The 27,885-nt window shown below is 46.1% G+C and overlaps 1 protein-coding gene across 1 annotated transcript; it reads right to left on the bottom strand.

Annotated features, from left to right (window-relative positions):
- Window positions 1–214: 214 nt before the first annotated feature.
- Window positions 215–27,885, bottom strand: LOC143935438 (uncharacterized). The gene is made up of 4 exons (XM_077459310.1): window positions 27,768–27,885; window positions 27,296–27,569; window positions 7,390–7,574; window positions 215–4,294 (listed from the first exon to the last, which is right to left on the bottom strand). Exons 1-4 carry the CDS (start codon window positions 27,805–27,807, stop codon window positions 3,987–3,989), a joined length of 807 nt encoding a protein of 268 aa, XP_077315436.1. The 5' UTR covers window positions 27,808–27,885; the 3' UTR covers window positions 215–3,986.

Genomic DNA, 27,885 nt, shown 5'->3' with positions numbered 1-27,885 from the left:
TCTGGATGTTGTTATTCTGTCTCTCACTGTTAAAATAAACCTACCATTAAAATGATAGACTGATAATTTCTTTGTCAGTGGACACATGTACAAAATCAGCAGGAAATAAATGTTTTTTTCCCTCACTGTATACAAGTCTATACAATTCAACACAACATTAATCAGAAAAGAAGCAATTCATTTATTAAGAATATTTTTATTTGATTTATTTACATTTTCTGTGAGTTAACATACGCTATTTTGTTCTTTGCTGTATAAAAAAAGTCAAGTAGTCAAATGTACTCAGTCCTGTATAACATTATTATATATATTATATACAACCTATAGTCTGATTCACACAAAACCTGTGCCTATAGCCGGATAAAAAAGGAGTACCTATCCACATGATCTGCAATTTTGTATTTTTACCAGCAAAGTTGTGCCCATTTCTTAAAAAGGGTGGCATTCCAGAGGCCACAAATATTGGTAGCGGGATTTATATGATGACTATATGATGATTAGCACTATACAGGGTATTATATACAGCACAGTGTACAGAGTGGAGTGGTGTTGAGCATATAATGTAGGGAGCAATATGGGGAGGATGGCAACCCAGGCTAGGTAAAGTACAGCACAGCATATGGAATGTTGCAGTCCACAGCATGTAAAACAATGGAGCATATGAAGTGTGGCAGTCCAAGGCTGCATAGGTGGTACAGTGGTTCTAATTATGTAATGTATAGCACAGGGTTGGCTTGCAATGTGGTGGTCCGGAATATAAAATGTACAGTACAATCAATGCATGGAGTGTGGCATTCCAGATCATGTGCTTAACAGCACTGTGCATGAAATGTGGTGTTTTAGAGTATGCAAGGTACACCTCAGCACGTGGTCTGTAGCAATCCAGAGCTGGACCATAAAGTGCAGAATGGGGAGTGTAAGGTTTGAGAGTATGAAACATGCAGCACAGCAAATGAAGCTCAGTATATCCAACATACAACACAGCATATACAACATGGTAGATCAGAGCATGTAATGTATAGCAACTAGGGGGCGTAGTTTGGTGAAAAGTGAAGTTTTCTTATTTTTGCCATCAGATACTTGGCTTATATGATGTGGAATATCCCTGTTTGAGTGCTAATTGGTTATGTATATGTTGCATATTTGACTATGTATAGTTGTAATGTTAGTAGCTTGTCAATTGTTTTGTGAATGGAAGGATTTCCTTTCTTTTTTTTTTGTGGGAAGAATTTTAAAAAATCTGATTCATAAAAAATGTACAGCACAGTGTATCGAGAGTTTTGGGCTGCCCGGGAAATTTGGATTCCTAGTATTATCAAAACTGTACATAGGAGAGATGCCATCTAAGAGGGGATTTGATGGGGTTGTTATATCTTGGTAATTTTATACCTTTGTAAATACCGGTAAATGGATTTAGGATGGGCTATATCTAGTGGAATGTGGTTATTTTTTATATCATTTTTATTGCTTTTGCATGATAACTGTTTGTTGAAGTCTGGTCTGGTAACAGTGTTTTTTTTGGTTCTTTCAATATACAACAGATAGCCTTTGAAATTTAATGGTCCACCAATACAAACGTCAGTGCATCATATGGAGTAAGGTCATTCACAGAATGTTACATACAGCATAGTTTCTTGAATGTGGTGGTTGTGCTTTGCCACATTTTTATGAAAAATGACTGAAGGGACTGAGGGTTCTTTGCCCTCTGCAAGATGGCAGCAGTAAAAACAAGCACTTTTAAAATTTGTTAAAGGGGTTACAGCCACCATATTGTGATAGAACTGTCTATGTTAGGCCAGAAGGGAATTCCCTTGATGGAACGTTAGCACCATAAATGTTCTTCTGCCACCATATTGTGGAAGACAAAGAAGCAGTTGGTTCTAGTGCTGGTCTTCAGAAATATGGCCGCATTCGATGGAAGATAGGGGCAGAAGAAAAGTACAGTTCTAACAATCCTTCAAAGGTTTAGAGCAATATGGTGGCAGTGAAGCCTTGTATGGAATGTTGAGCTCATGTCCCCACTGCTATCTTGTGTAGGACAAAGGAGCCATCAGAGGCCATCACCATTTCTATTAAGAGCAACAACTGCTTTCATATTGTTTGTTTTCAAGGAAATGGCAGAGGTTACCAACAGGAAGATGGCACTGGGGGATAGGTATCCTTCTAACATTCAACCAAAGGCAATCCTGCTGCTACTGTGCCAAATATGTTAGAATTGTGTAAATGCTCTGCTGTCACCATCCTGCAGAGGACAAAGATACCATCAGTCACCACCACCAGTTTTTTATGCCTGACACTGTGCTTTAGTTAGGGCACATTCACATCTTTGTGCTTCAGCATCCTACACTACATGCGTTGCTGTGCCATTATTTGAAAGGTACCCCAGTGCATCAAGGCAATACACCATAGTACATTACGATACCTTGTGTTCCAAAATTTGTGACATGTCCAATTTTCCGGACGTCTAGCTACAATGGCAGTTTATTCATTTAAATGGGCTGCTTTAATGCAATAAACGTTAATGTGTGGCAAAACACGCATCAACGCGCCACAAAAAATAAAGGGGCCCCAAGTCCCAAGAAAATTGCAATGGGGGCATTTTTATCCTCCGAAGGATGGCAATAGCAGACAAGCCTAGTTGTAATGTTGAAGACTATTACAACTACGTATGGCCCAGCCTTCATCCAATCAAGGAGATTGGAATTTTGTGTTAATAGCTTTCATTAGAAAAGGGTATTTTTGTATTTAAGCCTTGTACACACTACTAGTGTTTTCCTGTTCAACCCAATGGGTTGAAAAAAAAAAAAAAACCTTGCGGCTCAGGTCGGAGCCGCTGTACTAACAATCCGCTGTTAATACAGTGATCTCCCCTGCTGTGCTATTGTGTTCTGACAGTGGGATGGCCTCCTTGCCAGAACACTCCTGTCTGTGCTCTCAGCCATTGGCTGAGAGTGCTGACCGAGACCCGGTCGGCAGATCTATTACATTCATGACCCTTCGATGCTTCTTTTGGACAAGCTGCAGTACACATGGGCCGAATGTCAACCGGTTTCTATTGAACCGGCCGATGCCGCCCGACATGTACTAGGCTTTACTGCTGATGTTTAAAAAAGGTTGATTTTTCTCTTTAGCTGGTCACACTAGATTTACGGACAGAGATGTGGTATGTGTGTTCTTACCTGAATGGATATACAGCGGAACCTTGGATTATGAGCATAATCCATTCCAGGAGAATGCTTGTAATCCGAAGCACTCAAATATCAAAATGAGTTTCCCCATAGAAGTCAATGGAAACTAAGCTAATTCGTTCCACAGTGACTTCTATTACATGCAATACTGCATGCGGCCAGGTGTGTGGGGGGGAGCCGTAGAGACTCCAAAATACTCGGAAACCGCTCGGATGCACTTGGAAACTGTCGGAAAGGCTCGGAAACACTCAGGAAAGGGTTACTGCACACCGCAGAGGCTTGGATCAACAACACTCGCAAACTGAGTCAGGATTTAAAAAAAATAATAGCTTGTATTGCGAAACACTCTTTAACCGCGTTACTCGCAATCTGAGGTCCCACTGTATATTAATTGGGTTAGTAAGGCAAGCCTTTAATTTTTGCCAAATTTAAAAGAGATGGCACAATCAGATTACAATGTATGGACTAGCTTTACAACTGGGGGCACGCCTTAGTTGCAGTCCTACCTATTGGTCACTTTCTCCATTTTCCATTAACTACATAGCCTCTAACCTCTTGGCTAAATTGGTTTCTCTGTTCTGTTTGCTCTGTGGTCCTGTGTCACTTCAGTCATTATTCATTTTCTCCCCTCCCTCTCCAGTATCTCTCCTTTCACTAATAGCAGAGTAACAGGCCTTTCCTATCTGTGACCCCGCCATTCACTCATGCACCTGTCCCATCTCTCTTAGCAGCTGTGCTCTTTTATTCTCATTCATTTTGTCCCATTTCATTTGTGATTGTGTGGTAAGTGCCAGATTGTCACTTAATCATTTTTTCTCTCAAAATTTCTAATATGACTTGTCTTTCTTCCCTTTCCAGCTCAAACCTCCTCTCCCTCTCCCTACGCTCGGCCTCCTGCCTCTCTCTCTCCAGCGCGGCTCTCTCCCTTTGTAGCTGTAGTTCTTCCCGTCGCAGAGCAAGTTCCTCTTCTCGTAGGCGCTGCTCTGCCTCTGCTCTCCGTTCTAAGTGTTGCAGTATTCGAGCGTATGCATTGCAGCAGCCTTCGCATTCTTGTTTCTTGACCAGCCTTTCTCCCATGTTGTTGTCTTCCTGCTTAGACTCCATTGCTGAAATTGAATATACTGCTGGTTAACAAAATTTATTTGATAAACTCATATAACATAAGTTATAAATACTTTAACCACTTGACCTCTGGAAGATTTACCCCCCTTCATGACCAGCCCATTTTTTGCGATACGGCACTGCGCTACTTTAACTGAGAATTGCGCGGTTGTGCAATGCTGTCCTTTTTTCCCCACAAATAGAGCTTTCTTTTGGTGGTATTTGATCACCACTGCGTTTTTAAATTGTTAGACTATAAACAAAAAAAAGGACAATTTTGGAAAAAAACAAAACAAAAAAAAACAATGTTTTTCAATTTCTGTTATAAAACATATCCAATAAAAAAAATGTAAAAATCAAATTTCTGGATAAATTTAGGTCAATATGTACTCTGCTACAATTTTTTGGTAAAGAAAAATCCCATTAAGCATATATTGATTGGTTTGCGCAAAATATGGAATATATACTGTAATTTTTATTCATTTTTTCATTTTTTTTACTAGTAATGGCGATCAGCGACTGTGATATTGCAGAGGACATTCGGACACTAACTGACGCTTTTTGGGAACCAGTGACACTACTACAGTGATCAGTGCTAAAAATATGCACTCCTACTGTAATAATGACAATGGCTGGGAAGAGGTTAACCACATCTAGGGCAATCAAAAGGTTAATTGTGTGCCTAGCCAATGTTTTGGTGTAATGTGTTAGGTGCTTTACTAGGGGGTAAGTAATGGATTTTAGTTCCTGCTTTGCAAGGAAAGAAAATCTATTACTTCCCCCCTGACAGAACAGGACTCTGCCTTGTTTACATAGGCAGGGCTTTGTCCTGTGTTAATTCATCATGATAGCCGGGTGCCGACAGTAATCCATTTGCCGACACCCATTGATAGACATCTGCTGTGTTTAACCACTGCACAGCCAGGGCACTCACAGCGTGTGCAGGCCCCCCTACCTGGAAGTGTCAGATCAAGTACTAGGTACGTGATCTGGCGCAGTCGAGCTGCTTTTCCCCCGTATATCTATGTTATGCGGTCGGCAAATGGTTAAACTTGAACTGTATGTATGGGACTTCTTGAATACTTGCATGGATCAAGCTCAGATCAACGTAGGTATTGTACAGGATGGGTCCTGGATGGGAAATATATCTCCCATCTATTTGGGTTGTGGTTCCTGTAAGGGAGAGTTAAAGGGACATTTTTAGTACTCAGGAGTTCTTACACAAGCTCTGTAAAGGATTCCAGGGTAGTTTGATTGGAGAGGACTTATTTCAGTACTCTGTGGATTGCTAAGTCCATATTTACGACCACGAAATCTGGAGGCTTGCAGAGACATTGGGTGGGAAAGAGCCTCCAAACCCTGAAAACAGGAACAATGGTCTCTAAAAGGGTTAACCCACCCAAAAGGGAAAAGTAACAGGAAGCCGTCGGCAGGTGTCTATGAGGTGGAGTGGAGTAGTCCACAGCTGTGAGATTGTGTGGGCTGTCTTGCGACTCAGTTTTCAGATCTCCTGTGGATTGTCCTGCACCTCGAAACAGACTGAAACCTTATCCCAAGTGTGGGACTGAGATACTGGCGGTGAGCCATTTTTGTGCGGTCTTCATTATACCAGGTCTATGGACTGTTTGCCTTGATTTTGCTGTAGAAAGCTATTTGTGTTTGCTTGTTTTGAGAGACCAATAAAGACTATTTACTTTTACAAGCGTCTGGCTGAATATTATGGCCTCTCCATATTATAGTATACATATTCAATACCTGAGGGACCGCTGTAGAAGCAAAGAATCACTGTAGTAGTCACTGTTACAGTGATCTCCACAGTCCTGTGCTGACTGGCTTTCTTTCTACAGTGTGAACTCAGGGTTAACTCACTCAGCATGGCTGCCAATTATAGAACACCTAGTATTTTTTTATGAATACAAGGCATTCTTTAAATGAATGAGATGGAGAGGTGGGACAGCACTATCACAATATTCACCTCATCCAATCACAAAATGCCTTTTACTCATTGACAAAAATGCAAGATGTTCTGTGAATGGTGGTCATGCCAATTGAGCACCCTGCCATTGTGAAGAAGGGAACATACTTGGCACAGGATCCAGAAGTCAGCTGCAATCACTAACAGAAGCTACTACCACAGTGATTCTCTTTTTTCACAGTGGCCCCACGGGTATGGAATAAGTATACTTACGTTAGCCCAAACTGTAAGCAACTATGCAAGAAAAACCATACTTGGAGTTCAGCTTTAAAGGCCTGATCAAAACTGTGTGCTCGGACAAATAGGCTAATATCCAGTGGTGTTTAGTGGGAGAAAAAAAAATCCAAATGCCCCTAGGAGCAGAAGAAAAAATGTCCAGTGTGCATGAAGCTTAAAGCAGAACCTGTTCTTTCTGGCTTCCCCCTTGCACTGACATTATAGGGCATGTGTAGATATGTCCAAGGACTCTGCCCACCCATTGGTACCTGGCGGAGCCCTTAAGCATATCTGTGCACCGTAGGAAATTTCCTGTGCGTGCATGAAGACAACGAAAGTTTGTCAGTTATATGCTACCAGATGCACAGGCACAGAGGAACCCTTGTGTGTGCAGAGGTGCTGCAAGGCTGTCGGGACATCTGCAACCACTATCCTGTTTAGGGTGCTGCTGGAGATACTTTCCATCTATGACAATGGCCACCTGAACAAATCGCAGGGTGAAACTTCCCAGTGTGTTAAATTATTCATTTTGAATGAGCTGACACTGCTCATGATAGGCCGAAAACCTCCCAGAAATGCAGCATCCTTTCTGATGCTGCCCCCTACCATACACACTAGTGTATTGCTATACGTTGTGGTGCACTGCAAGATGTGCATCAGAGCTGCTTTGCCTTAGTGCACTCAAAATGAATGGCACCGCAATGTGCTAACACACATTAATGCAACGCAAAATTGTGCTTCGACCCTAAACTGCAGACTAAGGGCTGCAAAGCATAGATAGGGCCAGATAAAAAACAACATTATACTGTAGGTTACATTATTATTAAGCATATTATATTATTATTAAGTATAGTGAAGTGCTAATTAATAATATTATTAACATTTATGAAGGTAATCTGGTGTACAGACCAAGTGTAGTGGATGCCTCCTCCTGTGCTCTGCGCAGTGCCTCCTCGCTGACATTCACACAAAGGGTGTCTCTCAAAGAGTCCCTGTGGCGGGGATCCGAGCCAACTTCCCATTTCTCTGACTCCAGTTCCAGAATCTTCCGCAGCAACTCCTCTTTCTCCATGTACATGGCTTCTGTGCCACCCCTGTGTAAAGGGCTATATATCAGACAAGGCATAATAAGGCATAAGAGACAAAGTGCTGCACAGTACAGGAAAGAAGGAGCGTTCCAGATGGCAAAAGCAGGACAGGCATAATGTACAAAATAATGGGTCAGGCCCAGCCACCAAGATTCCTATATCCCTTTCCAGTTTAGTTTGTGCCACTCCTACTGCTAAGTGTTTTTGTGTTTTATTAAGTTCATAGTGCTATAAATTAAAGAGATGGCCTCACGATTCTGCAGGGCATCTCAGTAAATGCCTCTCAAACCTTTGGTGCCTTCAACAAAGCATCCTCCTCAGAGCATCATATACTTGGGACTATAGGAGGTTTGTAGATCATGTATGAAACCATCTAAATTTGCTTTCAATAAGAAATACTTTGGAACTTTTCATAAATCTTGCAAATGAACAAAAACGTTGCACTTTGATGAAGAAAGGAACAGTTCAATATAAAGGTAGAAGAGTACATTGGAAACAAGACTGAGGTCTATATGTTCAGAAGATATTCAAAACCTTGAACGTAGCTAGCTACCACCTCAAACTTTGTCTGGATTAACAGTTTGGAGGCAGATAGTCTATAAAAGCTGCAAACTGTTTCCAGGTTGTGACCACGAAAAAACATCATTGTTACATAGTTAGTAAGGTTGAAGAAAGACACCAGTCCATCCAGTTCAACCTGAGTGTCTACAATTATTCCTATACCTGTACATAGCACACTACATTGGTCCCTACCCTCAAGGAGCCCACAATCCAAGGTCCCCATTCATATACTAGGGCCAATTTTTGGACAGAAGCCAATTAACCTACCCGCATGTCTTTGAAGTGTGGGAGGAAACCCACGCGGGCACAGAGAGAACATGCAAACTCCAGGCAGGTAGTGTTGTGGTTGGGATTGTTGATGCCTTATGCTTTCAAATAGCAATAAAATACAAATTTAACCTTCAGGCTGGGTTCACACTTCATTCGGATGTGGCTCACAGCAGGGGTCCAGTGCGTCCCTGTTCTCTGTTTCAGGGACGAATCAGGTCTGAATTTTTGCCTGAATTCTGACCTGAAATGGAGCCAAAGATGCAAAGGACCCCTGTGCAATCCGCTCCGCAGCCACCACAGAGATGTGTGAACTGACTCCATTGAGAGCCGGTCACAGTCTCCTATCATGTGAATTGGATGCGGAGAAATCCACATAAGTGTGAACCCAGCCTAAGTCTAGGAAAGATGGTGGTAAATAACAGCAATGTATTCATTTTCATTGCAGTCTGATTAAAATGCAAGTCAGGGCTTGACAAATCCCAGGCTCCAGGTCGCAATGGCGACTAGGAATTGCATCCTGGCGCTTGGGCTTTTGTCAGCCCATTCACTGCAGGGATGCACAATTTATATAGGCAGACACCCGGGACATGTAAATGCTTCCACACACTCCGGTAAAGTGACCCCCCCCATGCACGCCTCCCCGCTATGTATCCTGGGCTCCACTCGCCCATCTGTGTGCTCAGGACCGACATAGCCGGTGCTGCTGGGTAGAGAGGAGGGAGGATAACAGACACACAACTGTTCTCCTCCTCTTGTTCCTGCCCTGGAAATTACATGTATGATGTCACTTCTGGGTCCCCATTTTTTTTTTAATTAACCGCTTCAGTCCTGGAAGATTTTACCCCCATCCTGACCAGAGCCCATTTTACAATTTGGCCCTGCGTCTCTTTAAGTGACAATTGCGCCATCATGTAATGTTGTACCCAAACAACATTTGCGTCCTTTTTTCTCACAAATAGAGCTTTCTTTTGGTGGCATTTGATCTCCTTTGCGGTTTTTATTTTTTGCGCTATAAAAAAAGCGACAATTTTGAAAAAAAAAACAATATTTTTTACTTTTTGCTATAATAAATATCCCCAAAAATGTTTTTAAAAAACACATTTCTTCATCAGTTTAGGCCAATATATACTCTTCTACATATTACCCACAGCAGAGCCAAAGCTTTCCCTTTCCACACACACCGCCCCCTCCCCCAGCAGACTCACTGCAACTGTGCGGGAAGGCTCCCCCACACTTCTCCCCCCTCAACACCAGCCAATCCATGCACATGTATAAATTAATGATATCTGGCTCATAGGAACATACAAAAAATTAGGGGTGCACCGAATGTTTTTTTTGGTGCCGAAAAATACACTAGGCCGAAAACTGAAACTGATACCAAAACATATTTAAAAAAAAATATTTTTATACAGGAGATAGTCAGAGACTGGGGACATGGTACAGAAGATGGTCAGAGACTGGGGACATGGTACAGGAGATGGTCGGAGACTGGGGACATGGTACAGGAGATGGTCGGAGACTGGGGACATGGTACAGGAGACGGTCAGAGATAGAGGACATGGTACAGGAGATGGTCAGAGACTGGGGACATGGTACAGGAGATGGTCAGAGACTGGGGACATGGTACAGGAGATAGTCAGAGACTGGGGACATGGTACAGGAGATAGTCAGAGACTGGGGACATGGTACAGGAGATGGTCAGAGACAGAGGACGTGGTACAGGAGATGGTCAGAAACTGCACACATGATACAAGAGATCAATGCAGCCTCACCAGTGCCCATCAGATGCAGCCAGCCAGTGTCCCCCATTGTAGCCAGAGTGTCCCCCATATTGCAGCCAATGCGTCCCCCATTGCAGCCAGTATGTCCCCCCTATTGCAGCCAGTGTGTCCCCCCCTATTGCAGCCAGTGTTTCCCCCCCTATTGCAGCCAGTGTCCCCTATTGCAGCAAGCCTGTGAAAGATGTTGTATTGGTTGTGTGGGCAGGAATACAGGCGGTAAGGAAGTATTGTCCCTGGTTACCAGTATACAGCTGTCGGGTCATGCTGTAATCCTCGGTGTCCGGGCTTAGCACACAGGTATGCATGTGATGTGAGCACGGCTCCTTTATTACATGGGCCACTGTTCTCAGGATTTCTCTCTTTGATAGACAGATCATCTGTCCAATCCTGCGGATGATCTGTCTATCAAAGTGCCCGGACAAGGGGGAGGGGCTGTATGTGACGGCGCGCGCCTGGGAACACACAGCTATTGAAATGAAAACTGTGATGTTCCCGGCGCTGTGATCAAACAGGCGGCGGAGGTGGCTCTCCTTGCACTATAGGACACCCCCATGATGGGCGGCACCAGCCCCGCCCCCCACCCAGGCCATGCCCCATTTTCGGCTCCATTATCTGCCTTTTTCTCTTTCGGCAAAATTGCCGAAAAGGGCATTTTCGGCCAATATGTTTCGGCGGCCGAAATTTCGGTGCACCCCTACAAAAAATGTAAAATAATTATAGGATACATTGAAGAATTTTAAGAATACATATAAGTCACAAGGTACAAGTTTTATTTTGCGCTTACAAATGGAGAAAACAAGTTTTATTTTGTATTTTAAAAAATATTTTTCAACTTGTATTTCATTTTTTATATATCTTCATTAGCCTGCATTCACACCTGAGTATGGCATATTCCTAGTGATTTTTTTTTTCTGGCCATTATACACGTTTTTTTTACAAGCTTTGTGTAAGCCCTTGTATACACGGTCGGAGAATCTGTCGGAATGAGTCTTATCGGACCGCATCGTCAGATAATCCGACTGTGTGTGGTATGCATCGGACTGATTCCGTCCGAATCTCCGTCCGATCCAAATTTCCAACATGTTGGAAAGATTTCCCGACCAACTGGGCCGGACGGACCTAATCCGTTTATATGTAGAGCATTTTCATCGGACCAAGTGCCACGCATGCTCAGATCAAATTCCTACATCAAAGCTATTGGCTACTAGCCTGAATGTAGTCCCATCGTAACGAAATTACGTCATCACGTTCTGAAAGATCGGATTTTTCGCCAACTTGGCCCGACCGTGGGTATGCAACAGTTTCAGGCACAATCCGTCGGACTCAATCCGACGGGCAAAATCCGACGGATTTGGTTGCCGAAATCTCCGACCGTGTGTACGTGGGCTAAGTGTTTTTGAACATGTATTAAGCATCAGGCATTTATTTCCTTGGCTGGGCAAGGGAAGGAGAGCAGTTCCAGAGCAAAAAAGAGGTTGGGTTCCCCACCCCCCTTTCTAACCTTCCAGGCTGCATGCTCGGATAAGGGTCTGGTTTGGATTTCCAAAACCTATACCAGACCATCTTAGAGGGGGGGGGACCCCAGTCTGTTTTTTTTTTTTCATTTTGGTGTGGAGTTCCCTTTCAAGATCCATACCAGACTCAAAGGGCCTGGTATGGATCTTGGGGGGACCCCATGCCATTAAAAAAAATAAAATAAATTGGTGTGGGGTTTCCCTTCAAGATCCTCACAGCACAAGTTGAACATGTCATTTCATGATGATCCAACTTTGATGCGATTTCCATTAAAATCAATGGGCTGAAAGTCGGATCAGTTGAGACGACTCTCATAAGGAACCATTGATTTTGATACATAAAAAAATTAATTAAAAAGCGCTTGACGCGGCTAAATGCTGTATCTTTTTTTTTTAACAAAAGTAAATGCTGTATCTTAACATTTACAAGAATTTGGCGTTTGAAATGCCGATAAACTACAGTCCTGAAAAAAATAATAATCTGTAAACTCAACTGTCTAATCTACTATAAACGACTGAGTATACATGTACACATAAGATAACATCGAGGAGAGTTCAGGGGCTGTTGATAAAAAAAATTGCGCCAACTGCTCCTAAACGTGAGTTTAGCAGCTGCAGTGTACATAAGTGCACACGATCGGATTTTACGACAACAAATGTTGGATGTGAGCTTGTTGGCGGAAAGTCCGACCGTGTGTATGCTCCATCAAACATTTGTTGTCGGACTTGCCGCCAACAAATGTTGGCTAGCAGGTTCTCAAATTTTCCGCCAACAAATGTTTGTTGTCAGTACGAGCCGGAAGCGCTCGGTCTTGTAAAACTAGCGTTCGTAATGGAGATATCACGTATGTCTTGTACATCACTACTTTCGTTGGTCAACATTTGTGTGACCGTGTGTATGCAAGACAAGTTGGAGCCAACGTTCTTTGAACAAAAATCCACGGTTTTGTTGTCGGAAAGTCGGAAAGTGTACGGGGCATTAGAAACGACAGAATTACTAGAGGTAATGGTCAAAATGCTGTAGGAAACTTGCTAGGGAATACTGCTATTATGTCCCCTCCACAAAATCAACAATTCCAAAGACTACATGGCCACCAACCCACAGTTCGGACACCAGATTATAAATGATACTTTCCACAGTGCACTGGTTTCAATGGCTACCTAAAGTTCCCATCAAACTGTTCACCTGAGCAAGACACAACTTCTTGTATGTTGTTCCTAGCCACAAGTCTTTGACACCCCAATCCCCCTCTTCCTTCTTCTACCTGTTTCTCCCCTTTTCTCTCTTCATCCATCACCTGTGTGTTTTTTTTAAACCACTTTCAATATCATGGGTTAAAACTGGTCCCATTACACCCACCTTCAAGTGCAATGACTTTTCCTGTCTGCAAGCTGTATGAGATACTTACTGTTATGACAATTTAATTTTCTCTGTCAAACACCAGTGCCTGAAATATGTAAAAATAATCTGTTAAGGATATTTTATACCAACTTGGTGAGCCTGTGTTCTCTACTAATACCTAAAATGTCTAATAGATATAAATTAAAAGTTGGTTTATGTAAAGAATTCATAATGCCATTTATGGGTAACTATGTAAAAGCTTTGGGAAATGATTAAAGTTGAATGTATCTAAAATTATGGTGGTACCATATAAAGTAATATGAAGAAATGAAAAGTAGGTATAAAGTATGATTCCTCCAGTTATGGCCAGCTTCTACAGCACATATTAATCTTTTTGCTACCAACATCCTAGAGATCAGTACCAATATTGGAAAAACATATGGCCATTGAACACTTTTCCTTATTGTCCCTGGCACAATCACAGGGGACCCTGTCCCCATTCAGGAGCATACTGTTTTGACACTTTCTACAGTCCAGGAGGCATTGCATGGCTTGCCTGTATCCCTATACACAGAGACATTTTTGGGCAATATAGAGATTAATGCTATATGTTAATATTCCTCCAAAAAAGTGGGCATTGATCTACGAAACATGTCAAGAACTTGAAAATCCACGCCAATTGATGTCTTTCAATGTCATAAACTGAAAATACACATAACCTGTAAAATGCACCATGCCTCAGTATATATGGATGTCTTAACATGGGCTGTGTTCACACTGGTGCAATGTTAAGACATTGTATGTGATTCGCACTGCGAGTCACATGGGCGATGCAAATTCAGTCATACAGATTGTATGGCTGAATTTGCATCACATTCACACCAAAATGGTGCAGGACCCTTTTTTTGGTCCGTACTGGAATCAGATAACATGGGTGTTCACACCCATGTGATCCGATTCCTGTACCATTTGACAGTTCGCACTGTGATATGCAAACTGATCTGGGGGTGTCATTAACTTTCTATTGACACTCGCAGCAGTTTGCATAGGGCAGTGTGAACTACCTGCAAGTCCTATGCGATGGCATAGGAATCACACTGGTTCCCACATGGTGCTAGTGTAAACCGGCACTTAAAGCGGACCTCCACCCTGAAGTGGATGTTCCGCTCATCTGATCCTTCCCCCCCTCCGGTGCCACAATCGGCACCTTTCAGTTGGGAGGGGGGTGCAGATACCTGGATAATCCAGGTATCTGCACCCACTTCCGGGACAAGCTCGCGGCAGCCCGCCGCGGATGCCCCCCCCCCCCCGCTGTGTTCTGGGAAACACACAGTTCCCAGGACACAGCCGGGATCAGTAGAGACGCGCAGCACGACTCGCGCATGCGCAGTAGGGGTCCAAGCAGTGAAGCCGCAATGCTTCTCTTCCCGATTCCATGACAGAGGATGGCGGCGGGGGCAGCAGAGAGACGAGCGATTGCTCGTCATCTGCCGCCGACATCGCTGGAACCTGGGACAGGTAAGTGTCAATTTATTAAAAGTCAGCAGCTGCAATATTTGTAGCTGCTGACTTTTAATATTTTTTTTAAAGGTGCAGCTCCTCTTTAAGTATAGAACATGTCTGATAACCCTCCTAGAAGTGCAGAGGATACATTCTAATCAAACTCTTTAATATATGTTTTTTTTTTTTTTTTTACTGTCAACTTTGACTTTTCATATTTGTTCAACTTAAAGTGGAGCTCCACCCAAAATGGGAAGTTCTGCTTTAAGGCACACCCCCCTCCTCTTCTCCAAATGACACTTTTTTGGGGGGGGTTTTGAAAGGTACCCACTCCCACTTCTGCTCTGATCACCTAGGTGTTCCGAGCAGTTCTCCTCTCCCCCCTCCCCGTTATCTGGGACACGTCACAGGTCCCAGAAAACTGTGGGACCAATGACAATGAGCAGCGCGGCTCACACATGCGAAGTGGGCACCTGGCTGTGAAGTTGCAAGTTGTCACAGCCGGGGTGCCAACAGTTGAGATGATGGTGCCAGGGAGAGAAGAATGAGGTAAGGGATGGCTCAGATGAGCACACCGCTCTAACCCGGGACAGGAGAGTGTCAGGCCGCGTACACACGGGCAGACTGTTCGCCCAACCTTGTCCGCTGAACAGTGTTTGGGCGGACAGTCCGCTCGTGTGTGGGCTTTCAGCGGACAGTTTCAGCGGACAGTTGGACGGACAAAGTCTTTCGGAAATTCCGAAAAACTGTCCGCTGAAACTGTGTTTGAGCGAACAGTCCGCCCGTGTGTGGGCCTGTCCGCTGTACTTTCGAAATGAGCGGACTGTTCCCGCTCGGAAAGTCCGTCCATTTCGAGCGCGTGTACAGGTAGGCGGGGCCCGCGAAGGAGACGTCGCGGGTTCCGCCGCCTGGAATGGGCTTAAAGGGGAACCCCAACGCCGAAAAAAATCGGCGTGGGGGTTCCCCCCAAGTCCACACCAGACCCTTGTCCGAGCACGCTACCCGGCCGGCCAGGAAAGGGGGGGCGAGCGAGCGCGCCCCCCCTCCTGAGCCGTACCAGGCCGCGTGCCCTCAACATGGGGGGGTGCCTTGGGGAAGGGGGGGCCGCGCGGCCCCCCCACCCCAAAGCACCTTGTCCCCATGTTGATGAGGACAAGGGCCTCTTCCCGACAACCCTGGCCGTTGGTTGTCGGGGTCTGCGGGCGGGGGGCTTATCGGAATCCGGGAGCCCCCTTTAAGAAGGGGGCCCCCGGATACCGGCCCCCCACCCTATGTGAATGAGTATGGGGTACAATGTACCCCTACCCATTCACCTGTGAAATAAAGTACAAATAAAAACACAACACAGGGGAAAAAAATATTTTATTGCACAGCTCCGGGGGTCTTCCGTCTTCGGGGGTCTTCTCGCCGGACTCCTCCGCTATGTGTGTGTAGCTCTTTTGCTAGCGGAGGAGTCCGGCTTTCTTCCTCCCCGCCGCCGGCCTCTTCTCCCGACTTCGGGGGTCTTGTCCCCCTCTTCGGTTCTTCTGCCGGGCCACCGCGCCTGGTCCGGTGGCCCGGTCTTCTGTCGCCGTCTTCCGTTCTTCTGTCGCCGCCTTCGGTTCTTCTGCCGGGCCACCGCGCCTTCTTGTAGCTCTTTTACAGGCGGTGGCCCGGTCTTCTGTCGCCGATGTCGTCGCCGCCGCCGCCGCCTTCCGTTCTTGTTCTTCTTCTTGTTCTTCTTCTTCTCCTGGAGATGTTGACTCGACGAGCTCTCCGGCCGGAATGCCAGGGACGCGCTCTGCTGCCACTTATATAGTGACAATGGGGCGGGGTCACATGGTATATGTCACATGGGTTGGTCACATGGGTTGATGTCACATGGGGACTATGACATCGTAAGGGGGCGGGGTCACCGTGTGACCAACCCATGTGACATATACCATGTGACCCCGCCCCATTGTCACTATATAAGTGACCGCACAGCGCGGCTCTGGCATTCCGGCCGGAGGGAGCGACGTGTCAACATCTCCTGGAGAAGAACAAGAAGAACAAGAACGGAAGTCGGCGGCGGCGGCGACGACATCGGCGACAGAAGACCGGGCCACCGCCTGTAAAAGAGCTACAAGAAGGCGCGGTGGCCCGGCAGAAGAACCGAAGGCGGCGACAGAAGAACGGAAGACGGCGACAGAAGACCGGGCCACCGGACCAGGCGCGGTGGCCCGGCAGAAGAACCGAAGAGGGGGACAAGACCCCCGAAGTCGGGAGAAGAGGCCGGCGGCGGGGAGGAAGAAAGCCGGACTCCTCCGCTAGCAAAAGAGCTACACACACATAGCGGAGGAGTCCGGCGAGAAGACCCCCGAAGACGGAAGACCCCCGGAGCTGTGCAATAAAATATTTTTTTCCCCTGTGTTGTGTTTTTATTTGTACTTTATTTCACAGGTGAATGGGTAGGGGTACATTGTACCCCATACTCATTCACATAGGGTGGGGGGCCGGTATCCGGGGGCCCCCTTCTTAAAGGGGGCTCCCGGATTCCGATAAGCCCCCCGCCCGCAGACCCCGACAACCAACGGCCAGGGTTGTCGGGAAGAGGCCCTTGTCCTCATCAACATGGGGACAAGGTGCTTTGGGGTGGGGGGGCGGCGCGGCCCCCCCTTCCCCAAGGCACCCCCCATGTTGAGGGCACGCGGCCTGGTACGGCTCAGGAGGGGGGGCGCGCTCGCTCGCCCCCCCCTTTCCTGGCCGGCCGGGTAGCGTGCTCGGACAAGGGTCTGGTGTGGACTTGGGGGGAACCCCCACGCCGATTTTTTTCGGCGTTGGGGTTCCCCTTTAAGCCCATTCCAGGCGGCGGAACCCGCGACGTCTCCTTCGCGGGCCCCGCCTACCTGTACACGCGCTCGAAATGGGCGGACTTGCCTCCGCCTTACGTGGGCGAGTCCGTTCATTTCAAAAGTTGAGCGAACTGTTTGCCCAACCTTGTTCGTCAAACAGTCCGCTCGTGTGTGGGCAAGTCCGCTCATGCAAATTTTGAGCGGACTGTTTGCCCAAACTGTTTGACGAACAAGGTTGGGCAAACAGTCCGCCCGTGTGTACGCGGCCTCAGAGCTGCACGATTCTGGCCAAAATGAGAATCAAGCTTAGAATAAAGATCACAATTCTCGCGTCATAACATCATTATTCACATTATACAAAAAAAATAAAAATAAAATTGGGCTAACTTTACTGTTTCGTTTTTTTTTTAATTCATTAAAGTGTATTTTTTTCCAAAAAAATTACATTTGAAAGGTGACATAAAATATTGCATATTACCATTTTATTCTCTAGGGCAGGGGTAGGTAAACCCCGGCATTGGTGCCACAAGCCTCTTTTGCCGGTGTCTTGTAAAATAGGGTCCTCCATCAGATGCTGCCCTCTGCGTACTGCGCATGCGCAGTACACAGGAGCACAGATTCCGAAAATTGCCGAGGACGAACGGCGCCTGCGCCGTGAGTCCAGGTTCTATCCCCACTATCCAAGTGGACATAGAGTTAGAATAAAAAAGAGCCGAGCGCAGCGAGGCCGAGCCCGAAGCGTGGCGAGCGAAGCTCGCCCGCGAGGGGCCCTCTAAAATTCTAAACCCTATGTCCGCTTGGATAGTGGGGCTACCTCCTCCACTCACGGCGCAGGCGCCGTTCAGCTTCGGAGATTTTCCGAAGCTTCGTCTGTTCCGTACTGCGCATGCGCAGTACGGAACGGACACATATCGATGGTCGGACTCAATTGGGCAGAACACCGGCACTTGACTCCCCCCATCATCAGAGCAGTGCAGGGAAGTGTCAGTAAGACACTAATGCATTCCCCGCTCTGCAGCTGCACTGAGGGGGAGGCACTGTGTCTCCACAAAGATGGGAAACATTGTTTGGTTCCCTAACTTTGTTATAGCTGCGATCGTCAGCTTTTGTGATGGAGAAGAGATTGGGTGCAGTTCTGCTAGGGGGGTCCCTGTTTCCTGGAGGAGGACTGTGATTGGCCACTACTAAAGTTAAGCTAATATTGAAAAAAAACCACAATCAGGTGACAGTTTGTGGAATTACTGTTGAGCTTCTGGGGACTTTGATGAAATTATTCCATTCCTGAACCTTTGCATCATCTACTACTGAACCCCACCACTCTGTGTGCCTTTAAGCCACAGCCAGTATTCAGTGCAATAAAAAACACACCCAACATTTGCTGCGGCATGGGGCCTAACTTGTGATCCTGCACACAGGCCCACTGCTCTCAAAAAATACCCCTGACCTGAGCTCATTATTGCGCATCCATTCCAGATGCTTGTATGTGACACCACATACATCACATACATCATATACAAGCCTGTTGGCTGGATGCGAGAGGAGGGTGAGTGTGCCAGGACAGGTAGACGTGTCTGATCTCTGCTTCCTTTCACCACTCTGCATATCACGCATATCATAGATGAGAAGAGGGTAAAGCGGTGGAGCAGATGAGCAGAAGGGGTGTTCAGAAGTGGGACAGAAGAGCAAGGGGGTACAGTGGTGGGGCAGATGTGCAGAATGGTACAGTGGTGGGGAAGATGTGCAGGGGGGTTACAGTTTTGGGACAGATGAGCGGGGGATACAGAGGTGGAGCAGATGTGCAGCAGGTACAGTGGTGGGAGAGATGAGAAGGGGGTTCAGCCGCTGGGACAGAAGAGAAGGGGATACAGTGGTGGGGTAGATGTGCAGGAGGTACAGTGGTGGGAGGGATGAGAAGGGGATTTAGCGGGGGGGGGGGGGATTTGGTGTTGGGCCAGATGAGAAGGGGGTTACAGTGGTGGGAGCGTTGAGTAAGGGGGTTTAGTGTTGGAGCAGATGAGAAAGGGCTCCAGCGGTGGGATAGAAAAGCATGGGGATACAGCAGTGGGGCAGATGTGAATATGTGCATTGGTGGGACAGATGAACAGGGGTTTACAGTGGTTGGCAGAAGAGCAGAGGTGGGGCAAATGTGCAGGGGAATACAGTCGTGGGGCAGAGGAGAAATAAGGTACATTGGTGGGACAGATGAGCAGGAGGTTATGGCGGTTGGGCAGAGGGAGGAGCAAGGGGGTGGGTACAAAGGTGGGGCAGATGTGAAGAGGAGAAAAAAGGTACATATGAGCAGAGGGTTACAGTGGTGGGGCAGAAGAGCAGGGGGTACAGTTGTGGGGCAGATGAGAAAGGGGTTACAGTAGTTGGGCAGATGGGTTCGGTGTTAGGACAGATCAGAAGGTGGCTCAGCGGTGAAAGCGAAGAGCATGGGGGTACGGGGTAGTAGAGCAGATGTGCCAAGAGGTACAGTGATGGGGCAGATGATAAAAGGGGGGTACATTGGTGGGGCAGATGAACTGGGGGTTACAGTGGTTGGACAGAAGAGGAGGGTGCTACAGTGGTGGGGCAGATGTGCAGGGGATTACAGTGGTGGGGCAGAAGAGCAGGGGGTTACAGTGGTGGGGCAGATGTGCAGGGGGGTACAATGGTGAAACAGATTTGCAGGGGGGACAGTGATGTGAGGTCTGAAGGTGCATGACTTGAGGCTGATATGAGGACTGGAGTTGCAGGAACTGGGGCAGCAGGAATTTGTTTACAGCATTTACTTTATATTTTATTTTTTCCAGCAAAAAATAATGATTTTAACTTGAAACTAAAAAGGTTTAGACTAAGTGGTTAAACTTCCCTCATCTACACACAAAAGTTAATTCCTTTGATATAAAGGACAAATGAATGTTTATAGTTAGTTCTGTGGCTAGGGAATGTTGTGATACTTGGCAAACTGCCTTTTTTTGGGGGATTTTTTTTTTTTTTTGACAGCTGTCGGCTTTAGTAGGGAATTCTCCGCATAGAAAAAAAATCAGGAAAATGCTTTGTGAAGATCACAAGGGGGGAAAAATTGCGATAATGATTCTTAATGTTTAATCGTGCAGCTCTAGTGAGTGTGTTTTTATGACTTTTAAAAAACACAAAAATTACTGCAGCTCCTCTTTAACCGCTTTGCCTTTCACATCTGTTCACTCCTATGGACCACAGCAATTTTTAAAATTCTGCTACGGACCTGTTTGCTCAGTGATAACTTTGTCATTACCAAACTTTTTTTTAAAGAGGGCCAAATTTGATGAAGTGAACATGCGTAAGGGGGCCGACCATTTTGCCTGACATCCAGTGTGTTAGTTCGAGCACTAATACACTGCCCAACAAGAATTATCTTGCCTTTGTTGCTGGGTGTGAGTAAAGAGATGAGCTTGGGTGTGTTATTTGGATATACCGTTTTTATTGGTGTATACCACGCACCTTCACTTTATGAGGGAAGTTTCAGGTAAAAAGAAAAAATTTAAATAAAGAACTGTGAAGCAAAATAAGGGTAAGTGCCCATCTGCAGCCACACAAGTACCATGAATGCAGCCTAACCCTTGCCATCAGTGCAGCACCCCCATTGCCATCATGCAGAACCCCCATTTCCATCAGTGCAGCAACCCATTGCCATGAATGCAGCACCCGCCATTGCCATGAATGCAGCACTCGCCATTGCCATGAATGCAGCACTCGCCATTGCCATGAATGCAGCACTCGCCATTGCCATGAATGCAGCACTCGCCATTGCCATGAATGCAGCACTCACCATTGCCAGGAATGCAGCACCCATCATTGCCAAGAATGTAGCAATCACCAATGCCAGGAATGCAGCACCCACCATTGCCATGAACGCAGCACTCACCATTGCCAGGAATGCAGCACCCCGTTGCCATGAATGCAGACTCACCATTGCCATCAGTGCAGCGTGACCGATGCCCATCCATCTGCAGCCTTGGGGGGCCAGGGAGGGGGGGCGGGACGAGTGTCAAAAGATTACATACAGGAAAAACTCCTGTTTTCTCAGCGGCCCCTTTAATACAAAGTCCCGCCTCCTATGATAGACAGAACAGTCGTCCAATGGCAGCGTAGAGGTTGCAGAGGTTGCCGTGTAAACAGCAAATTCTTTGCCAGCATATATATCTTTTGTGGCCCTGGTGCTGGGGGATCGTTGGGGGCCACAAAAGATATATATGCCCAAATAACCAGGCGGGCCATTCAAAACCGGAAATAGTTACATAGTTAGTAAGGTTGAATAAAGACACCAGTCCATCCAGTTCAACCCGAGTGAGTGTCTACAATTGTCCCTATCCCCGTACATTGCACACTCACATCAGTCCCTACCCGAATGCAGGCCGCAATTGGCCCGCGGGCCGGACTTTGGACATGCCTGACTTAAGATAACAAAGTAACACATATATTGTTTTTAAAGGACAAACAAGGCTTTCTTTTCATGAGATTGTCTTGCAACAATGATTTTTTTTGCAATACTTAGATAATAAAAAACGCAAAAAAAAACTAAACAAAGCACACTTTTTTTTTCCAAGCAGCAATAGTTTAAAAATAAGTAGTGTTACTGCACAGTTTACTCATTAAATTGTCCTATTTAAAAAAAAAATGACACTACAATTATGATTTTGGTACAAAGTTATTTACAAATTAAATAAAAAATTTTTTTTCCAATTTTGTTTTTTTTTAAATATGAAACTGTATATTTATATGTGAAGAGGGAATAATAATAATAATTAAAAAACAATAACAAAAAACCTGGCAGTCAGGGGTGATCAGTGCAGCGGTGGGAGAATCTGTCCACAGGACAACTATTAGTCGTGCACTCCACAAATATGGCCTTTATGGTAGAGTGGCAAGAGGAAAGCCATTGTTGAAGGAAAGCCATAAGAAGTCCAGTTTGCAGTGTGTGAGAAGCCATCTGGGGGACACAGCAAACATGTAGAAAAAGGTGATCTGGAAAGATGTTTTTGGCCTAAAAGCAAAACTAACACTGCACCTCACCCTGAACATACCATCCCCACCATGAAACGTGGTGGTAGCATCATGTTGTGGGGATGCTTTTCTTTAGCAGGGACAGGAAAGCTGGTCAAAGTTGATGGGAAGATGGATGGAGCCAAATACAGGGCAATTTTAGATGAAAACCTGTTAACCTGTTAAAAAAGTCTGCAAAAGACTTGAGACTGGGGTGGAGGTTCACCTTTCAGCATGACAACAACCCTAAACATACAGCCAGAGCTACAATGGTATGGTTTAGACCAAAACATATTCATGTGTTAAAATGGCTCAGTAAGACCAGACCTAAATCCCATTGAGAATCGGTGGCAAGACTTGAAAATTGCTGTCCACAGACACTCTCCATCCAATCTGACAGAGCTTGAGCTATTTTCACTTTCTAGTTGTGCCTTTGCCCGTGAGCAGGGGTGCTTTTTTTAATATTGCTTTTTTTTTTTTTTTTTTTAATTGTTCCTTTCATTTTTTTATATAATTTTTCTTGTTATCATAGGGATAAGTTTGTGGTTGCAAAATGACAAAATGTGGAAAAATGAAAGGGGTATGAATACTTTTTCAAGGCACTGTATAGCTAAGTACACCGTCCATACATGTCAGTATACACAGTGCAGAACACATATAGCTCAGTACTATCCATACATGTCAGTAAGTGTCTAAGAACTTGTGAATGTGTGAGAAGCAATGCCTCATGGGATATGTAGTCCTGGGCAGGAGAAGGAAGTGAATGATTCTAAATGCAAAAGTTTTTTTTACCTTCCTAAAAAGGCACCCTACACTATAGTTTGAGGCTTGCTATAGGGACATTCTGAAGGCAGGAAGAGCCAGAAGCGCTGGTGGAGGACGGGGGATGCTTTGTGCAAAATCATTACACAGAGCAGGTAAGTATGACAAGTTTGTTGTTTAACCACTTGTCAACTGCGCTATAGCCGAATAATACCTAAAGCGCGGACGGCCAGTTCTGGGAAGCTGTTAATTGACGGTCTCCCGTGATCGCGCCCACTGCAGCGCGCTGCTTGATCACAGTGTCCTCCAGACACTGCTGTTTACAGATTGAGGTAAAGAGCCAAATCAGCAGCTCTTTTACCACGTGATCAGCTGTGTCCAATCGGAGCTAATTACGATGTAAGCAGAAGCTGATTATCGGGACTTCTGTCCTCATGCTGGCAGCATGAGGAAGAGAGAAGAGAGCCAATAACAGGCATCTGTAAAAGGGACATGTACACTGATAATCAGGGCACTGATGAAGTCATGTGACCCTGTGAGGAAACATGTAGGGATGAGGTTTCAATGACGTTTTTTTATGCACGATGGTCCAAATACAGCTTTCTATGTAACTATACTACATGTTAGTGTATTTAAAAGCTATAATGCTGCATAAGCTTATAATTGTTTGGCGTGACTTAGCACGCATGTGAGTGTTTTTAATCTAGGATTGAAATAAATGTGGGTCTAAGGCAGTGATGATGAACCTTGGCACCCCAGATGTTTTGGAACTACATTTCCCATGATGCTCATGCACTCTGCAGTTTAGCTGAGCATCATGGGAAATGTAGTTCTAAAATATCTAGGGAGCCAAGGTTCGCCATCTCTTGTCTAAGGTAATACACTATTCAGTTCTTTTCTTAGGAGGTTGGTTGGAGTCTTAAAAGGACAGTGTCTGGAAAATTGGATGAGGAGGCAGACCTTTCTTGCATAGTAATGTATCCAGCTTAAAAAGAGAAGTATAGGTTTTGCTTTTTTTGCCCATTTATACTTACCTAGGTGGATGCTGCATCTGTCCCCTGCTGTATCTACACTCAGAACCGAGCCACCGAACGCTGCCGATGGCTTGGTTCTCACAGATCTGAGAGGAGAGCTGCTGACTGTCAATCAGCAGCTCTCCTCTCTGCTCCTCCATGCTCATCGGAGCACTGAGCTGTGGAGGGGCAGGGATTGGCCATCTCAGTCTCTCAGCGGCTTTGTGAGAGGCAGAGACAGGCATCAGTCTCTGGACTGATTCCAGTGATGTCAGCAGAGAGCGGACTTTAGACCGCTCTCTGCTGGAAACAAATTGCACTCCTGTGACCCGTAGAAGAAGCTCAGCCAAACAAGCTCAGGCTGGACTTCTCCTTTAAGTAGCTCAGGAATATTTGAGGACCGTCATAAAGGGGACAAGCCTGCTTTTTTGACATTACATTCAGTTGGTCAAAGCTGTCAGGTGAGGGTACATCCAGTTAAGGGCAGCACTGTGGTGTATAAAGTGGTAAACATCAATGGTGGTTGGGAGAAGCATAGAAGGAACTATTGAAGAGACAATTGACAGTTGTTTAATAGAGAATTTTATGATTTCAGTTGTTTTATTTTTTTGATCGATCAAGAAGTAGTATAAAGAAGCGTTGTTGAGGACACGTTGGGTATTTTCATTGATAGTGACAATTATGGGTTTATTTGATTGTTTTCCATCGATGTGGGTTTGACTGATTTCTCACAAATTTTTGTAATTTAACTTTAATTTTTTTTATTTCTATGTATGCAGTGGTCATCACCCTGTCCTCAGGGCCCACGAACAGACCAGGTTTGCAAGATAACTGAAATACATCACAGGTGATAGCATTTTCTGCTATGTGATTGCAGTATTCTAGTCTGCATCTCCCCAAGGTAATACATAAAACCTGGCCTGTTAGTGGGCCCTGAGGACAGGGTTGATGACCACTGTATTTATGTATATAAAATTGATGCAATGTTGGTTTGATTTTACACTAGATTATAAATAGCGCCACAACTTGTGTTTAATTAATTTTCAGTGAACACATATGACAGTGTTTGTAGGTTTGAGCTGCTTAGAAGTTTTAAAATATTACATCAGCATAGCAAGACTCATATTTTCAGACTCAGGGAGGGGTGGAGAGGTAGCAATGCAGGAGGCCGGGAGCAGACGGGTAGGATGTAGAGCAGAGAGCGTCATGAAATACAGCAGAAAGGGTCAGGAGGTAGAGCAGAGGCTCAGGAGGTAGAGCCAAGGTCGGGAGGCGGAGATACGGGTGGCAGAGCCGAGGATCAAGAGGTAGAGTGTAGGATCGGGTTGTAGAGCAGAGGGTCGGGAGGTAAAACAGAGGGTCGGGAGGTAGAGCAGACAGTCAGGGGGTAGAGCATAGGGCAGTGTTGCCAACCTATCAGAAATTTACTGACATGACACACAACATTTACTGGCACAGATATTATGCCAAAAAACATTTCTTATTATAGTTTCGATGTAGTAATTAAGTAGCTCAGGGACAGGACTCAGGAGGGAAAGAAATTTGAATGGGCGGCACACACACATGAAATTGACTCTCATAGTGACACTGACAGCAGTGTGCAGCAGTACAGATGATGATGACATCTCACCAACACAACACACCCCCTCGTGAGTCATAGTGACAGTATCTCTCCATGCCAGGTGGTCTCTTCTGTCCACTCCAGTCCAAGCAGCACTGACAGTCCCACTCTTACCTTGCCTTGATCCTGTCCTGCAGACCCACACATGAGGCTCTGGCTGCCCTGCTTGTCTCCCATTACACCACTACATCACACAACACGCTCAGGTACCGCCTCCGCCAGGCCCACCCCTGCGTTGGTGCTGCCCGAACACACTGTAATAACCATTTGGATGGTGAAGCCGGCTCCAGACCTGAACTGCACATGTGCTGTTCTGAGCCGATCGTCACAGACATATTTTTTACTGGCAACCTTTTCCTGTCACTGGCGGGAGAAAAGTGCCCGTTTTTTTTACTGGCTGCCAGTAAAAATACTGTTGGTTGGCAACACTGGTGTAAGGTCAGGTGGTTAGATTGGAGCGTCAGGATGAGGGCGGAGGGTAGAGAGGTAGAGCAGAGGGTCAGGAAGCAGGACAGAAGGTTGAAGCAAAAATAGTCAAGAGGTAGGGCAGAGGTTAGAGGTGCTAGAATGGAGGGTCAGGTTGAAGCGAAAATAGTCAGGAGGTAGGGTAGGAGGAGGGTCAGAAAGGTAAAACAGAGGGTCGGGAGGTGGAATAGGTGAAATGGAGAGTCTGGAGGTAGAGCAGAGAGTAGGGTTGCCACCTCATCTCTTTAAAGTGGAGTTCCAGGCTTATTAAAAGTCAGCAGCTACAAAAAGTGTAGTTGCTGACTTTTAATAAACAGACACTTTACTTGTTCCACGGTCCAGCGATGTGGCCGAACGGGGTGTTGCTCCTCACCCCCTTCTCTCCGCCGGCGCCTCCACTGCCACTCTGGGCACTTGGCCGTGGCAGCTTTCGGCTTCACGGCTGGGTACGCACGGCGCATGCACAAGTCGCGCTGTGCTTCCTGAGTGGCTAGGTGATCTCCTGGGACCTGTCACGTGGGAGCGAGGGGCCACCTAAGGCGAAAGGAGGAGTCGCCTAGGTGGTCCCCGGGCAGAAGGAGGATGTGGGACAGGAGGTCCCCCTCCTAACGAAGCCCCCACTCCCCCCCCCAAAAAAAATTGCATGCCAAATGTGGCATGTAAGGGGGTGAGGAGTGCTTAAAGCGGAAGTTCCATTTTTGGGTGAAACTCCGCTTTAAAACCAAACACATATTAATTACACAGGTTGTGTGGCTGATTAAGGTAGTAATTAAACTCACTTGGTGTCTTATCTGAATTAAATTAGCCTCACAACCTGTGTAATTAATATGTGTTCGGGTTTAAAGGGATGAGGTGGCAACCCTAGCAGAGGGTCAGGAGTTGGAGCGGAGGGTCGGGGGTTGGAGCGGAGGGTCGGGGGTTGGAGCGGAGGGTCGGGGGTTGGAGCGGAGGGTCGGGGGTTGGAGCGGAGGGTCGGAGGTTGGAACGGAGGGTCAGAGGTTGGAACGGAGGGTCAGAAGTTGGAACGGAGGGTCAGAGGATGGAATGGGGGGACATAATGTAGAACAGAGGGTCCCACCTGCGTAGCATGGCGAAGTTCTGCCTCTTGTAATAATCCAGCAGTAGCGCGGTCCTCTCTCTGCACCTCCTACCATCCACCTCGAAGCCTTCTCCATGCAGGGCTGTGCTCATCCTCTCTGCCACCGCTGCCCACACCTGGCCGAACTCCCGCACCCAGAAGGGATTGTGGTGGATGACCTCCCGCAGCAGGATGATATCATGATGGGCTGCAAAACGGATGTGCCGCTTCCTAGTGGATCCAGGGGGAGAATACGCTCCAAAGTCTGCCCGGACTGATCATAGAAAAGGAAGAGTTTATTAGACTACCCATGCCAGCAGATAATGCATGAATGCTGCTCTGTCTACTATACAATGTAGCAAGAATACTCATCATCAGTTCATGTAAATGACAGATCAGACATGGCCATACTATAGACAGGATTATCTAAAATAATATTATATTGTAGCTACCCCTCTGCTTCCACTCTCACCAGCAGCAGCACTGCTTTGGACTTGTCCTGGAGACTCCATCCGTCTGACCCTGACGTCCCCACTGTGATTCCGGCACAGGAAGCAAATCACAACGTGACATTCTTCAATCAGCCACTA

This window comes from Lithobates pipiens, unplaced genomic scaffold (genome assembly GCF_037356315.1).
Source record: "Lithobates pipiens isolate NorthernLeopardFrog02 unplaced genomic scaffold, aLitPip1_a1.2 Scaffold_28, whole genome shotgun sequence".
Lineage (NCBI taxonomy): Eukaryota > Metazoa > Chordata > Amphibia > Anura > Ranidae > Lithobates > Lithobates pipiens.
The sequence above is the reverse complement of the archived record's forward strand: the minus strand, read 5'-3'. Positions and strand labels throughout refer to the sequence as shown.

What these genes read in the sequence shown, in the direction of transcription:
- LOC143935438 (XM_077459310.1), bottom strand. Translation starts at nt 27,807, where the DNA reads ATGGAGTCTCCAGGACAAGTCCAAAGCAGTGCTGCTGCTG. An exon ending in AACTTCGCCATGCTACGCAG is followed by an intron (nt 7,575 to 27,295) that starts GTGGGACCCTCT and finishes CCCTTTACACAG; the next exon opens with GGGTGGCACAGAAGCCATGT. An exon ending in GGAGGCATCCACTACACTTG is followed by an intron (nt 4,295 to 7,389) that starts GTCTGTACACCA and finishes ATTCAATTTCAG; the next exon opens with CAATGGAGTCTAAGCAGGAA.